At 38.6% G+C, this 14658-nt stretch overlaps 1 protein-coding gene across 1 annotated transcript in view; it reads right to left on the reverse strand.

Moving 5' to 3' along the window:
* The window catches only part of LOC120940612 (cadherin-10-like), a 571924-nt gene that overhangs the window by 70600 nt on the left and 486666 nt on the right, over positions 1 to 14658 (reverse strand). Inside the window, exons 7-8 of the mRNA XM_040353567.1 lie at positions 10963 to 11216; positions 5400 to 5536 (exon numbers count right to left, since the gene is read on the reverse strand). Of these exons, the coding sequence (XP_040209501.1) occupies positions 5400 to 5536; positions 10963 to 11216 (391 nt within the window). The remainder of the gene's footprint in view (positions 1 to 5399; positions 5537 to 10962; positions 11217 to 14658) is intronic.

The raw sequence follows: 14658 nt of genomic DNA on the forward strand, positions 1-14658 counted from the left end.
ACTTAACAGTACCTCATCCTCAGTGCCGCCCATCAGTGCCACTTGTCAGTGCCGCCTGTTAGTGCAAATCAGTACCGCCTATAAGTGCCAATCACAGCCGCCTGTCAGTGCCCATACCAGCCACCTGTCAGTGCCCATCAGTGCCACCTATCAGTGCTGCATATCAGTGCTGCCTATTGGTGCCAATCAGTGCTGCATATCAGTGCCCATCAATTCTACATATCAGTGCCTCATTATCAGTGCCCATCAGTTCCACCTCATCAGTGCCCATCAGGGCCAGCATGACCGTGCAATTGTCATTCAAAGTGTCACAGCGCTGAAAGCTGAAAATTGTCCTGGGCAGGAAGGATAGTGCCTGGTATTGAAGTGGTTAATCTAGAACTGAGCTATTCTTCTACTTTATGTAAAATTCAAAATGTGGTTGTCCAAACTAACATTACCATCAACGTTTTGAAGTAAGTGCCTTTTATGTTTGCTGTGGGCATTTCTTTATACTTTATCATTGTGTCTTGCATTGCTTGATGGAAAAAACAAAACGTAGAAAAATGTGTTTCTGTTTACTCACTAGGAAGTCAGTTATCAATTAATTAACAAATGATATGTTAAATTGCTTTGTGGGATAGGAAATTACTTACCAATGAATTTACATTTGAAATTATTTTTAGGCCTATGTAGCAGATGTAATTCTTCGTAAAGTCCAGTTTGGCCATAATTAAAGCAATTTCACTGAATATTTTTGTTGAAAAGATATGCATTGTGATTTGATTACTGTGCTGAGATGCTCAGCTGGAATTCACTAAATACAAGAGCTAAAATCATGCTAAATGCCATCCAGTGATTCTTTTAAATGAAATAGGGCAAAGAGGATTGAAAAGTGGTGATATAAATGTTAGAGTGTGGCAAGATATATTCTCATTCGGTAGTATATAAGAAGATTATTAATTATTTGAACTATGAACTTCAACCAAACTACTCATTTATATCACAATTATGTTAAAAGTTGCATCGGCAAACATATACTTTTTATAAAACACATTAATGTTTGTTCTCAGCAGTGCTAATTATATATATATATATATATATATATATATATATATATATATATATATATATATATATATATATATATATATATATATATATATATATATATATATACTGGGCTAAAATGTGGATCTTTATTCTTTGTATAAAACTGAATTTCAGATTTTTAGATCATAGCTATCACCAATTTAGGAATTGTGACCAGTTGTCATTGCATATTGATCTTCCACTTGGCCACTCAACAAAGACAGATGGTTGACTGTATTTAGCAATCTGTGCTTGTTAAGGTGCACTTACATTAAGCTTTTGGAAAATCTAATTGTGTGACTTTGAAAAAAAAACATTTTCAGTGTTACTATTACAGACCATTTTTATTTTTTGCTTTGCTAAAAAAACATGCACAGTAAATAAACTACGGGAACAGAAAAACACCATTTAGGCATTGTTTTATGCTACTGTAAAAAAAAGATTTTCAGCTATAATTTTTCACTTGCACCTTCTGTAAATGACTGCTCTGGCCTGATCTGGCCTTTTCTCATCAAATGAAAACAGCTCTGTGTTTGAAACGTTGTAAACAGCTTTACCATAAAGTTCTGTAGTCTTAAATGATTATGGACACATCAACCTATTGAAATATTCACAATAAACAACAGAAGGCACAGCTGAGAGCTCTATTTCTAAAAAACTTGGAAACATTTTAGTAAACGCAACATATACAAATACAGAGGTAGAGTAGTGCAACTTCAATTATGGCTACTACTTCATAAAATTAAAATATGAAAGGAAAGGGGAATGGATATAGGAAAGTGGGACTTTATATGGAGTACTATGTTATGAGTATCCATGCCTTTCTTAAGGGGCCATGTGGTGGGTTGCGTTCCTGCCACATGCTCCCTCAGTTCCCGTGGGAGACATTACAGGTGGACCTCTGGGTTCAATGGGCCACGCTATATCTCCCTACACAGCATGCCTGTCTGTAAGTTTTATTATGGGATTGGTTCGTCCTACCATATGTGCAATTATATCCTCTGCCACATGCTAGTAATCACAAATCTAATTACTATATAATGCTACATTTTATTTTAGATATGCCTGCTCCTGATGACGCGTCGAGCTAGCCACAAGCCGTGGTTGCACCTTTATGATCTCTACAATTTTTACAATTTTATTTTATGCAGTTTTGTGGGTTCTAGAATGAGATGCCACTACCCTAGGGTCCCTTTCTAGCCATACCGATGCAGATCAGGGAGGTTGAAGCTATTCCTACTTTTGTAGTTGTTCCTATATAATGTTTACAATATTCATGCATGTGCAGATTGTTTTTGGAATTTTATGAGAAGTGTATAAACAATGTCAAATGTACGTCTTTTTAATGTATTTATGGTTCTCAATACTATCAAGTATATTATAAAAAATTTTGTTTAACCACTTAAGCCCCGGACCAATATGCTGCCTAAAGACCCAAGGGGTTTTTACAGTTCGGGACTGTGTCGCTTTAACAGACAATTGCGCGGTTGTGCGACGTGGCTCCCAAACAAAATTGGCGTCCTTTTTTCCCCACAAATAGAGCTTTCTTTTGGTGGTATTTGATCACCTCTTTGGTTTTTAGTTTTTGCGCTATAAACACAAATAAAGCAACAATTTTGAAAAAAATTCAATATTTTTTACTTTTTTGCTATAATAAATATCCCCCAAAAACATATATACATTTTTTTTTTCCTCAGTTTAGGCTGATACGTATTCTTCTACCTATTTTTGGTAAAAAAAATCACAATAATCGTTTATCGGTTGGTTTGCGCAAAATTTATAGCGTTTACAAAATAGGGGATATTTTTATTGCATTTTTATTAATTTTTTTTTTTTTACTACTAATGGCGGCGATCAGCATTTTTTTTCGTGACTGCGACATTATGGCGGACACTTCGGACAATTTTGACACATTTTTGGGACCATTGTAATTTTCACAGCAAAAAATGCATTTAAATTGCATTTTTTATTGTGAAAATGACAGTTGCAGTTTGGGAGTTAACCACAGGGGGCGCTGAACGTATTAGGCTTCACCTAGTGTGTGTTTACAACAGTAGGGGGTGTGGCTGTAGGTCTGACGTCATCGATTGTGTCTCCCCTATAAAAGGGATCACTCGATCGATGCGCCGCCACAGTGAAGCACGGGGAAGCCGTGTTTACATACGGCTCTCCCCGCTCTTCAGCTCCGGGGAGCGATCGCGACGGAGCGGCTAGAAACGAATAGCCGCGCCGTCGTCCCGGTTCGCTCCCCGAGGGAATCCACCCGCCGCATGTAGCGGGGGGGGGTCCCGATAGGACCCCCGACCCGTGGAAAGGCAAGGACGTATATATACGTCCTTCTGCCTGTCCGTGCCATTGTGTGGACGTAAATAGTCGTGCGGCGGGCGTTAAGGGGTTAATTACTGCTTAACTGTACCAAATGAAAACATTTATATTTTCAATTATTTGATAGTTGTTTTTCCCTAAGACTGTGTGCTCCATATAAAGTCCCACTTTCCTATATCCATTCCCCTTTCCTTTCATATTTTATTTTTTCTACTAAATAGGGATGGGGGTACATGCCCCTTTTCGGTCATGGCCTCATTTAAAGTCCCACCCCGTTATTATGTTCTACTTCATAAAATTGTTATGTGGTAACTATTAATTTGCTCTGTCTTTTCTCCAGAAATTAAAGTTATATATTTTACTGTGAAGACATGTATCCCTTTGATAATTTTTGTGAAAATATTATAGTGTAATTTTTTGTGTCTGCCGGTTTTTATTCAAATGCATGGTTTCTGAGATTTTTGATAAATTAATTTTTATATGTGCACAGAAAAAAATACTGCACAGAATGCTTTCAAGTGATGTTTTTCAACTGGGTGTAAGCAAATTTCAGTCAAAACAACGTATTTAATGTTGGATCATATTTATTTTATTGTTTTTTTGTTTTTTGTTTTTTTACCTTTTTAGGTCATGTAAATGTGAAATACAGTATAAATAATATATTATAAGTACACAGAAATGTCTATGCCCCAATGCCTATAGAGGTATGCTGGAGCAATAGAAGTATGCTATATACAATATATGGGCCTATGTGTAGCCTTCCTATCCCTCCTATCCTATCTCTAACATCTGTTTCAGATGCAGATAAGAGGACCATTGCTTTTGGCAGATTGCATGATCTAAATAGTAAATTACACATTGTAATACCCTTATGCATAACTAAATTAACCAAAAAGTATTTCTCTGAAACCCTATGCTTTCATAAAGGACTACATTATTAGTTCACTCTTTTTTAATGAACGTGGCTTTGTGACTTTGTGACGACAGCAATGTTTCTTCTTAAAAGATGGATAACAGTTGTTTTACTATATATATATATATATATATATATATATATATATATATATATATATATATATATATATATATATATATATATATATATGTATATATTTATACAGTGGAACCTCGGATTACAAGCATAGTCCTTTCGAGGAGAATGCTCGTAATCCAAAGTACGTGCATATCAAAGCGAGTTTACCCACTGAAGTAAATTTAAACTAAAATAATTAGTTCTGCACTGACTTCAATAGTATGCAATACCTTATGTGGACAGAGGTCGGGGGGGGGGGTTGGAGCCTCGAAAATGTCCGAAAAGGCCCGAGGACACCTCAACTGACCTCGGCAAACCTCAGAAAGGCTCAAAAACAGAGTATTTCTGTGTCTTTCCGAACAGCGCAGATCGGCTGGAATCTGTGCCGTTCGGCTCCGCTCGGCTCCGGTGCCCCCCACCTCAGGCCAAACGTGGTACTGCACACTGCTTTGGCCTGAATCCTGCTCGCTTTGCAAGACAACACTCGCAAACCGAGCTAGGTGTTTTTCAAATACAGTGCTTGTTTTGCGAAACGCTCGGTAACCGCGTTGCTCGCAATCTTAGGTTCCACTGTATATATATATATATATATATATATATCAGAGAAGTAAAACTGCAATATAATGTCCATTAGGGCAAAGAAGAATTAAAAAAAAAAAACATTTCAGCAGATAAACCATATAGGTCATTGTCCCAAAGGTTACATGTATGCCATTTAGAAATTGGATGAAAATAAAAGGCTTTGGAAGGAGAGTATAGCACTGACAATCAGAGAGAATCAAAGTGTGACCTGAGGGAAATACTGAATTTCTGTACATACTCTGGCTGAATGTATAAATAAGTCTTTCGTTTGAAGCACATCATTTTTAAAGATATTACGGTCACAGAATAGGATTTTGGCGATTAAAGCAATTGATGGTAGTGCAGTGAAGAATACACAGTAAACAAGTATGATTATGAAATAGCTTACTAATTTCCGTAGCTATGATGCTAAGATTATGCCACTGGGATATTTCACGGTCCAAGGGTTTTGCAGTATAAATTGATCCATTTCCTGAGTGTATATTAAAAATTCTGTCAAGGTCAGTATGGCGATCCAGAGAAAATCTTGTAGGAAAAAAAATATTTATGAGATATTTTACTACTTTTATAATTACAGTTTAGGTATTTATAGACAACATATAGCTACATCTTATCTTGTTATGTTAGTAAAATATTCAATGGTGAGCATTGTCAAACAATCATTCAATGCTATACTAAATTGATGATATGAAACAGTCCTACATAAATAAGAAACAGAAATGGAAAAGAAAAAATGAAGGGAAAAGAAAAGTATAATATAAGAAAAGCTTCCCTGTCACATCTTCAATAAATTAACCTTTACATACAGTATGATATAAGCAAACATGTCATGTATTATTCATTTTTTTGTTATTGTAACTGACTCCTTATTTGCTGTGGGGATAGTCAGTCAGTTAGCTGTTGGCTTATGTCAAGAAAATGAGGACAGAGACTTCAGTTTCTTCTTATAAATATTGTCTGTTTTTCTGGTCTAATAGATGATGAATGGCCACAGACGACAAAGAATCTGTCCCTTAAACTTGAACAAAGATTTGAGAGCACAGAGAGCATACGAAAAGTAAAGCTTTAGAATATTTGAAGAAGCATTCTTTTCTCTGAACCAATTTAGTCCCTGTATTCTTCTCATGCAGCATTTTCTCAAGTTGTATCTTTTTGCACATATGGCGTATGTGATACTGTATTATAGATTTTCGTTATGTATTCTTGTTTGTATTATATAAATTCATTATTGATACCTGTTTAACACAAAGGAAAATTAATAAAGAGTGTTATAGGAACCCTTTTATTTTCTGTAAGGGTGCTGCACCAAAAGTGATGGTGCTTACACCTGATTCACGTACCTGTCAAAACAGGTTCATTAATCTGTTAAGCCTCGTACACATGATCAGATATCTGATGGAGCCTAATCCAATGGATTTTTTTGTCTTATATCTGATGAAGCTGACTTTCATCAGCCTTGCCTGCACACCATCAGTCAAAAATCCGACCGTGGCAAAACGCTGTGACGTAAAACACTACGACGTGCTGAGAAAAATGAAGTTCAATGCTTCCAAGCATGCGTCAACTTCTTCTGAGCATGGGTGGATTTTTGACCGATGGACTTCCACACAGACGATTGTTTTTTTCAATTGTTTTTTTATCCATAGGAAAAATTGAAAACATGTTCTATATTTTTTCACCAATGGAAAACAAATTAAAGGTGCAGTACTGGGAGTTGGGTAGGGGGTGAGACCAAGGAACGGTTCTCGGAGTTAGGTAGTGGTGAAGATGGGGTAACTCCAAAAAGGGAGAGTTCCTGCACCTATTCTCTGAGAAAAAAAGCCATGTGTATTAAGATAAGTGAACATTTTCATTTCTGGATAACTAGGAAGTAATCTCTAAAAATCCTCAAATAACATCAAAATTCAGCATTCAGTTAGGTATGTAGAGTTCACAGTATTTGATTGTATATTTGCCTAAATTCTAGATTCCAACTATTAATGTTTTTTAAAGGCACACATTTTTAATCTGTGGTATTCTCATAGGTGTATTCAGTTAGGAGGAAACCAAAGAACATGTTTTTCTTTTCCACCTGTTTAAACAAACATCTGTACTCTGTAAAACCTACATCTACTTATATTTCAATATCTGTACTTTGACTTTTGGTAGTCTTGACACATTGATGTGCTTATTAAATGCATACACAATATGAATGAGTTACCAAAGTGAAGTGTATTCACTTCACATACTCAATTCTACTCTAAGTTATGTAAAAAAAAAAAGACGTCTCCATTATGTAAATGGAGGTTTGATGCAAAATTCAAATACAGCATTTTTTATAAAAAAAAATATTATATAATGATTTTTGAGTAGCTTGCTATCTAGCTTGGATGCAAGGGAAGCAAAGGCACACATCCAATATAAATGCTCCTGCTTACACAGTGTCCACTGTTCAAAGACAACAGAAATAGTGCTAAATACCCCCTTAAATTAAATGTGTGCCAATATGTCACTTGATATGCTTAAAAATTGCCACCTCTGACTATTTTTGGCAATACATAGACATGAAGTATATTCAAACCCAAGAATGGAGATTTTATATATTCTATATTGTCCTTAGATGTACAGTGGAAACAATCGTTTCTCAATACGAGCACTGTATTTTGAAAAATCCTGACTCGGTTTGCGAGTGTTGTCTCGCAAAAAGAGCAGGATTCTGGCCAAAGCGGTGTGCAGTACCACATTTTGCCTGAGGTGGGGAGCACCGGAGCAGAGCAGAGCCGAGCGGAGAAGAGCGGAGACCATCGGAGCCTTTCGGAGCCATTCGGAAAATCTTATAAAACCTTGGAAATACTCAGTTCCCAAACCTTTACGAGGTTTTCTGAGTTCAGCCGAGCTGTCCTCGGGCCTTTCCGGGTGTTTACGAGGCTCTCCGGCACCCCCCCATCTCTGGCCTCATGCGGTATTGCATGCCATTGAAGTCAACGCGGAACAAATTATTTTCATTTCCATTGACTTCTATGGGGAACTCGCTTTGATATGCAAGTACTTTGGATTACGAACATTCTCCTGGAATGGATTATGCTCATAATCCAAGGTTCCACTGTAGTTGTTTGTTTATTTATTTTGTGGTCTAAGTACATTTTCCAAAAATGCAGAAACATACCTGTTGATCCTATATGAAAACCCGTTTTTATAACTTATTATGTTGTATGCACTGAATTTAAATCTCTTATAATGTTCCAACTTTCCTGTTTCTCTTCTGTGAGCTACATAATGCCTTCTCTATATGTTCAATAGATAATGAGAGGGGTAAGTGTTTGAAGTCAACATCAGGAACACGTAAAAAGTAAGTAAGCCTTCACTCCCTATAACAGGAATTGTGTTACTTAGAAAGTCGACATGTGAAAATAAATGAAATAAAAGCCTGGAAAATAAAGGTAATGTAGCCGGCCCATCGAAATACCTAAGTCAATAAAATTGTTATTTATTTATAAAACATTGTAAAAGCTTTTTATCATAAGGTGCATTGTGTATTCTAATATGAAACCAGTTGCCATGCACATATATTGACATAAACAACATTAACATTAACCAGTCTACTGTACAATCTTCACATTAATCTCTAACAATCCATTACTAATGACCATTAGAAAGAATATTTGAAGAGTTTATTACAATTAATATTAAATTAAAACCAAATCAAAACAAAAAACAAAACAATCTCTGTTGTTGCAAGGGAGTCTATCTCACATTCTTTAGCTCACAGGAGTCTTTTGCCAGTTCCAGACATTGTCAAGTGCACATGCATAGAAATCCAAATAGTAGGGTTCATGCTGTTCTATGCTAGATCAAAGTTTATTGATACAAACAGAAGCACAAAGTAAACAAGGTTCAAGATGAGGAGACTTGATGCATGTTGCACACAAGTCCTTCATCATTAGTCCCTTACCACTAAGTGTGACAATGGTGACATCTGACAAAGCCAAACTGTTTAATTTTATCTTACTGTATTCTATGCATATGGATAAAAAAAACCTTCTATGTGCAGAAGCCCCCATCAGCCCCCCTAATACTCACCTGAGCCCCATCTCTACCCAGCGATGTCCATGAGTGCCTGGCCATCTTGGATTCTCCCTCCTGATTGGCTGAGTCACAGCAGTGGCGCCACTGGCTCCTGCTGTTGTCAATGAAACTCAGTTAGCCAATCAAGAGAGAGATAGGCGGGCCGAACCACGGCACCATGTCTCAATGGTTACACGGAGCTGCAGCTCTGCTTGGGCGCCCCCATTGCAAGCTGCTTTCTGTTGGTGGCATTCAACAGGAGGAAGGGGCAAGGAGCGCCAACCAGGGACCTGAGAAAAGGAGGATCCAGGCTGCCCTGTGCAAAACCATTGCACAGAACAGATAAGTATAACAAGTTTGTTATTTTAATAGAAACAAATCCAGTTCTTACTTAAAGGTGTTGTAAAGGTACATTGTTTTCCCCTAAACAGCTTCCTTTACCTTAGTGCAGTCCTCCTTCACTTACTTCATTCTTTGATTTTGCTTTTAAATGTCCTTATTTCTTCTGAGAAACCCTCACTTCCTGTTCTTCTGTCTGTAACTCCACACAGTAATGTGATGCTTTCTCCTTGGTGTGGAGTGTCATGCTCGCCCCCTCCCATGGACTACAGGAGAGTCAGGGCACCCTCTACGTTGCAGATAGAGAAAGGAGCTGTGTGTTAGTGGGCATCCTGACTCTACTGTAGTCCAAGGGAGGGGGCGAGCATGACACTCCACACCAGGGAGAAAGCCTCACATTACTGTGTGGAGTTACAGACAGAAGAACAGGAAGTGAGGATTTCTCAGAAGAAATAAGGACATTTAAAAGCAAAATGGAAGGATGAGGTAAGTGAAGGAGGACTGCACTAAGATAAAGGAAGCTATTTAGGAAAAAAATGGTACCTTTACAAGCCCTTTAAGGGTGTAACAGTTCAGCATAATAAAATCCTATCCAGCAAACCTAACATCCACCTCTATATCATATTGAACCTATACTGCTAGTGATATGAACTCTGATGCAAACATGTTGCCTATGATATGGTATAAAGCTTTTAAAATGTTTTAGAAATTGCTTAAGAAAATACACATTTATTTGACTTGGTGTAAACATTTACCTGTTGCCAAAAGAAGTTATAAGTGTCAGTTCTTTATTACACAGTTCCCATGTTGAAACTTTAAATTTTTGGGAGACTAACTGTTAAGCCCTGTACACATGACCGGGAATCCGTCGGGAAAAAAAAGCCGGTTTTCCTGACGGGATTCCGGGCAGGCTTGCCTGAAAAGCTGTGTACACACAAAAACCCACCGTTCTTTTGAATGGCAAGAACACGGTGACGGAATAGACTACAATGAGGCGGTGTCTCGTCACATTCTATGCCGTCGCCGCCATCTTGCTATACCCCACCCTAAGCTTGTATGCTACCGCACATGCGTCGAAGTGTTATCGAGCATGCGCGTTTTTTCACCGCATACAGACGACCGGTTTTCTCGTCAGGAAACACTCTGACGGGAAACCCAACGAGAAAATAGAGGGCAGGATTCTCTATTTTCCCACTAGGATTCACGTCTGTTTTCCTGATGGGAAAACTGCTAGGGAGCATACACATGGCCGGGATTCCTGGCCAAAAGCTCTCCTGGCAGTTTTCCTGCTGGGAAAACCAGTCATGTGTACGAGGCTTAAGTCTTTCTAACACCACCTTGGGTAGGTTCTGCCCTTTGCAGTAAAATATTCCATATAGCTTTCAGTGGCAATATTTCCTGTAATCCATGATAACTGACATAGTTTAAGAAAAATAACACTTTATTAAGGGAAAAGCATGGTATACTGCAAGACAGGGAGCATAACAGTAAATAAATTGGACCCATGTTTCCCCTTCACTTGTGTTGGATGATGCTTATGTATAAGACAGTAGTTAACTACATTTTACCTTATAGGGCTTGGTATGGTGTCAGGATCTCTTGCCATAACAGTTCCAATTATTGTTCCTAATTCAATGTCTTCATGCACCTTAAACAAATAGGTAGCTCTTCCAAACACAGGAGGCTCATCAGCATCTTCCACTGAGATTTTCACAGTTGCAGTGTCTTTAAAGGGACCCAGGTAGTGAAAATGTGAATCCACATGCGTATTCTCTACTTCCATTTTTAAGGTGTAAAGCCTTTTACTTTCATAATCCAGTTTCTGTTTGAAAAAAAATAATAATAATATTACACACCTGGAAGACATTTGTGTCTCGCAGACAACACACTAATTTTAAATTTTGAGGTGTAGTTTTACTACTACAGACTACAAACACAAACTTACATTTCTGAGACGTAGCAACTAAGGGCCAGATTCACAGACATTTGCACTTGCGCCGCGTATCAGTGATACGCTACCCGCTGTATCTTACCTGGCGGAATTTCGAATCCTCAGCGATTTTGCGCCGTAAGTTACGGCGGCGTAGTGTATTTCTGGTGGCGGAATTCAAATCAGCGGGTAGGGGGCGTGATTCATTTAAATGAAGCGCGTCCCCGCGCCGAATGAACTGCGCATTTAGAAATTTCCCGTTGTGCTTTGCGCGAAATGACGTCGCACCAACGTCATTTTTTGAACTTAGACGTGAGTTACGTCCTTTCCTATTCACGGACGACTTACACAAAAAAAATATATTAAATTTCGATGGGGAACGACGGCCATACTTAACATGGCAAGTCTATCTATACGCCACAAAATAGCAGCTTTAACTATCTGCCGGGAAAAGCCGACTAGCGACGACTGCCGCGCGTACCTTCGTGGATTGACGTAAAAAGCTAATTAGCATACCCGACGCGGAAAACGACGCAAACTCCATCCAGCGGGCGCCGAAGTATTGCACCTACGATCCGAAGGCGTACGAAGCCGTACGCCTGTCGGATCGAAGCCAGAAGCCGTCGTATCTTGGTTTGAGGATTCAAACTAAAGATACGACGTGGCAAATTTGAAAGTACGCTGGTGTATTAGTAGATACACTGGCGTACTGGCTCTGTGAATCTGGCCCTAAGTTTGTCTTGTGGTATAGACATTGCAATACATCTAAAATACCATTTTATTAAAGGTCTATGATATTTAAATCAGCGATAAGCAACTAAAATAGACCTGTCATGAGAGAAAATTAGGAGATGCCTATGCTGAACAACTCAAAAAAAAAATAGTTTCTTAAATGTAATGCTTGTTGGTTAAAAAAAAAATGGAGTTGCTGATCTGAAACAAATATGCAAAATCTCCCTCTAATAATATCATGTTTTTAGTCAGTGACTCAAGATATTAAAACAAAACATTTAGAATGACAGCCAGACAACTAGAATTTTAAGGAGAGACTAGCATCCATGTTTCTTTCAACAGGTTTCCTTTAATTACACAATCCATAATCAAAATCAACCTTAGTTCTGCTGCAATTAAAGCTCAACAATGCATTCTAATTAGTCATAGATTTATTAACAGCTGCTAAAGAAAAATAATCAAAAGCAGTGCTGTGGGATAATTATAAGATCTAATAATTGTAATATTAATTTTAAGATAGAAACTGGATTAAAGCATGACAACATTAGTATGCCTTAATGTGCAAGAATGTTGTAACACCTACAAGCCTTTATATTCCCATGTCACTACTCTTTGGTTATTGGCAATGGACAATGACTTTTCTTGGCATCTTACTCGGACTTTACCTTTTATTCTTCCAAAAATGTCAGATCCCATATATACATATATATATATATATACTATATTACCCAAAGTACTGGGACGCCTGCCTTTACACGCACATTAACTTTAATGGCATTCCAGTCTTAGTCCGTAGGGTTCAATATTGAGTTGGCCCACCCTTTATAGCTATAACAGCTTAAAGCGGAGGTTCATCCTAAAAACATGTATATAACATTACATTCTGCATACTTCCAACATTTACAGTATGATGTTTGTTTTTGTTTTTTTGCTGTACATACCGTATTATTGCTATTTTCCACCCGGCTTCCGGGTGCTCACTCCCGCGGGAGTAGGCGTTCCTATGCAGAGGCGCAGTGTCATGTGGGACTTCGCCCAGATGATTGACGTCTTGAGAAAAACTTCCCCCCGGCGGATAAGGCACGTCACGGGTTTCCGAAAGTAGACAAACTGCGAGTCGGCTCTATATGGCGCACCGACTAGGCTCCGTGTAGAGCTGACTGCGCAGGCGCCGTTTAGAGCCGACTTGCAGTTCGGCTACTTTTGGAAACTCGTGACGCGCCTTATCCGCCGAGGGGAAGTTTTTCTTAAGACGTCAATCATCTGGGCGAAATCCCACATGACACTGCGCCTCTGCATAGGAACGCCTACTCCCGCGGGAGTGAGCACCCGGAAGCCAGGTGGAAAATAGCAATAATACGGTATGTACAGCAAAAAAAAAAAAACAGCATACTGTAAATGTTGGAAGTATGCAGAATGTAATGTTATATACATGTTTTTAGGGTGAACCTCCGCTTTAAACTCTTCTGGGAAGGCTGTCCACAAGATTTAAAAGTTTGTCTATGAGAATGTTTGTTCATTCTTCCAGAAGTGCATTTGTGAGGTCAGGCACTGATGTGGACGAGAAGGTCTGGCTCACAGTCTCCACCCTAAGTCATCCCAAAGGTGTTCTATTGGGTTGAGGTCAGGACTCTATGCAGACCATTCAAGTTCATCCACCCAAAACTCACTCATCCGTGTCTTTATGCACTTTTTGCACTGATTTAAATCATTTGGTGGTGGGGGGTTTTGGTGTGGGGTTGTTTTTCAGAGGTTGGGCTTGGCCCCTTAGTTTCAATGAAATTAACTCTTAAGGCATCAGCATACCAATACATTTTGGACAACTTCATGCTCCCAACTTTGTGGAAAAAGTTTAGGGATGTCCCCTTCCTGTTCCAACATGACTGTGCACCACTGCGCATCAGTGTGCACTAGTGCAAAACAAAAATATTGAAGAGACAATATCCCCTTAGGACACATGAAGGGCAAAATGACAGGGTCTCTTCAAAGGAGTCCCCATTATCTCCCTCAGTCACTAACCTAGAGAAGCAGTAAAGTCACCCCCTAGATCATGTGACAGTGCTCAGGCCTAGAGATTATTTAACTAGACTGATTACTTCCACAGGGTCGCAGGTCACATACTCCAACATACCCAGGAACTGGGATGGAAAAGGGGCTGGCAATAGGTATGCAGTCAAGTTTAGTATAAGTAGGTCTGGGAGGCTTTGCAGAGACTTTAACCTGCATGGAGTTGGGAAACATAAAGTTGAACAAGTAAGGCTCCTTACACCAGAACATAACAAAGATAATATAAACAATAAAGTGCTGCAGCAGGTCGGTCCACTTTCATGCACACCTCACAGACAGTCCAGCCCAGTTCACACACCTGTGCATATTAGACATGTGCAGACTGGAATATTTTGTTTCGTTTTTTCGTTTTCGTTTGGAAAATAAATTTATTTAGTTACTCCCGAAAATCATTTTGATTCATTTCGTTTTTCGTTGGGGAATAGCTTTCGTCCGAAAATCCAATAATACTTGGTTTATGTCGAATGGTCAAAAGAATATTCGCCGGACCGTCGAATCTTTTTGGTTTATGTCGAATGGTCAAACGAATATTCGA

This window comes from Rana temporaria, chromosome 5, assembly GCF_905171775.1.
Source record: "Rana temporaria chromosome 5, aRanTem1.1, whole genome shotgun sequence".
NCBI lineage: Eukaryota > Metazoa > Chordata > Amphibia > Anura > Ranidae > Rana > Rana temporaria.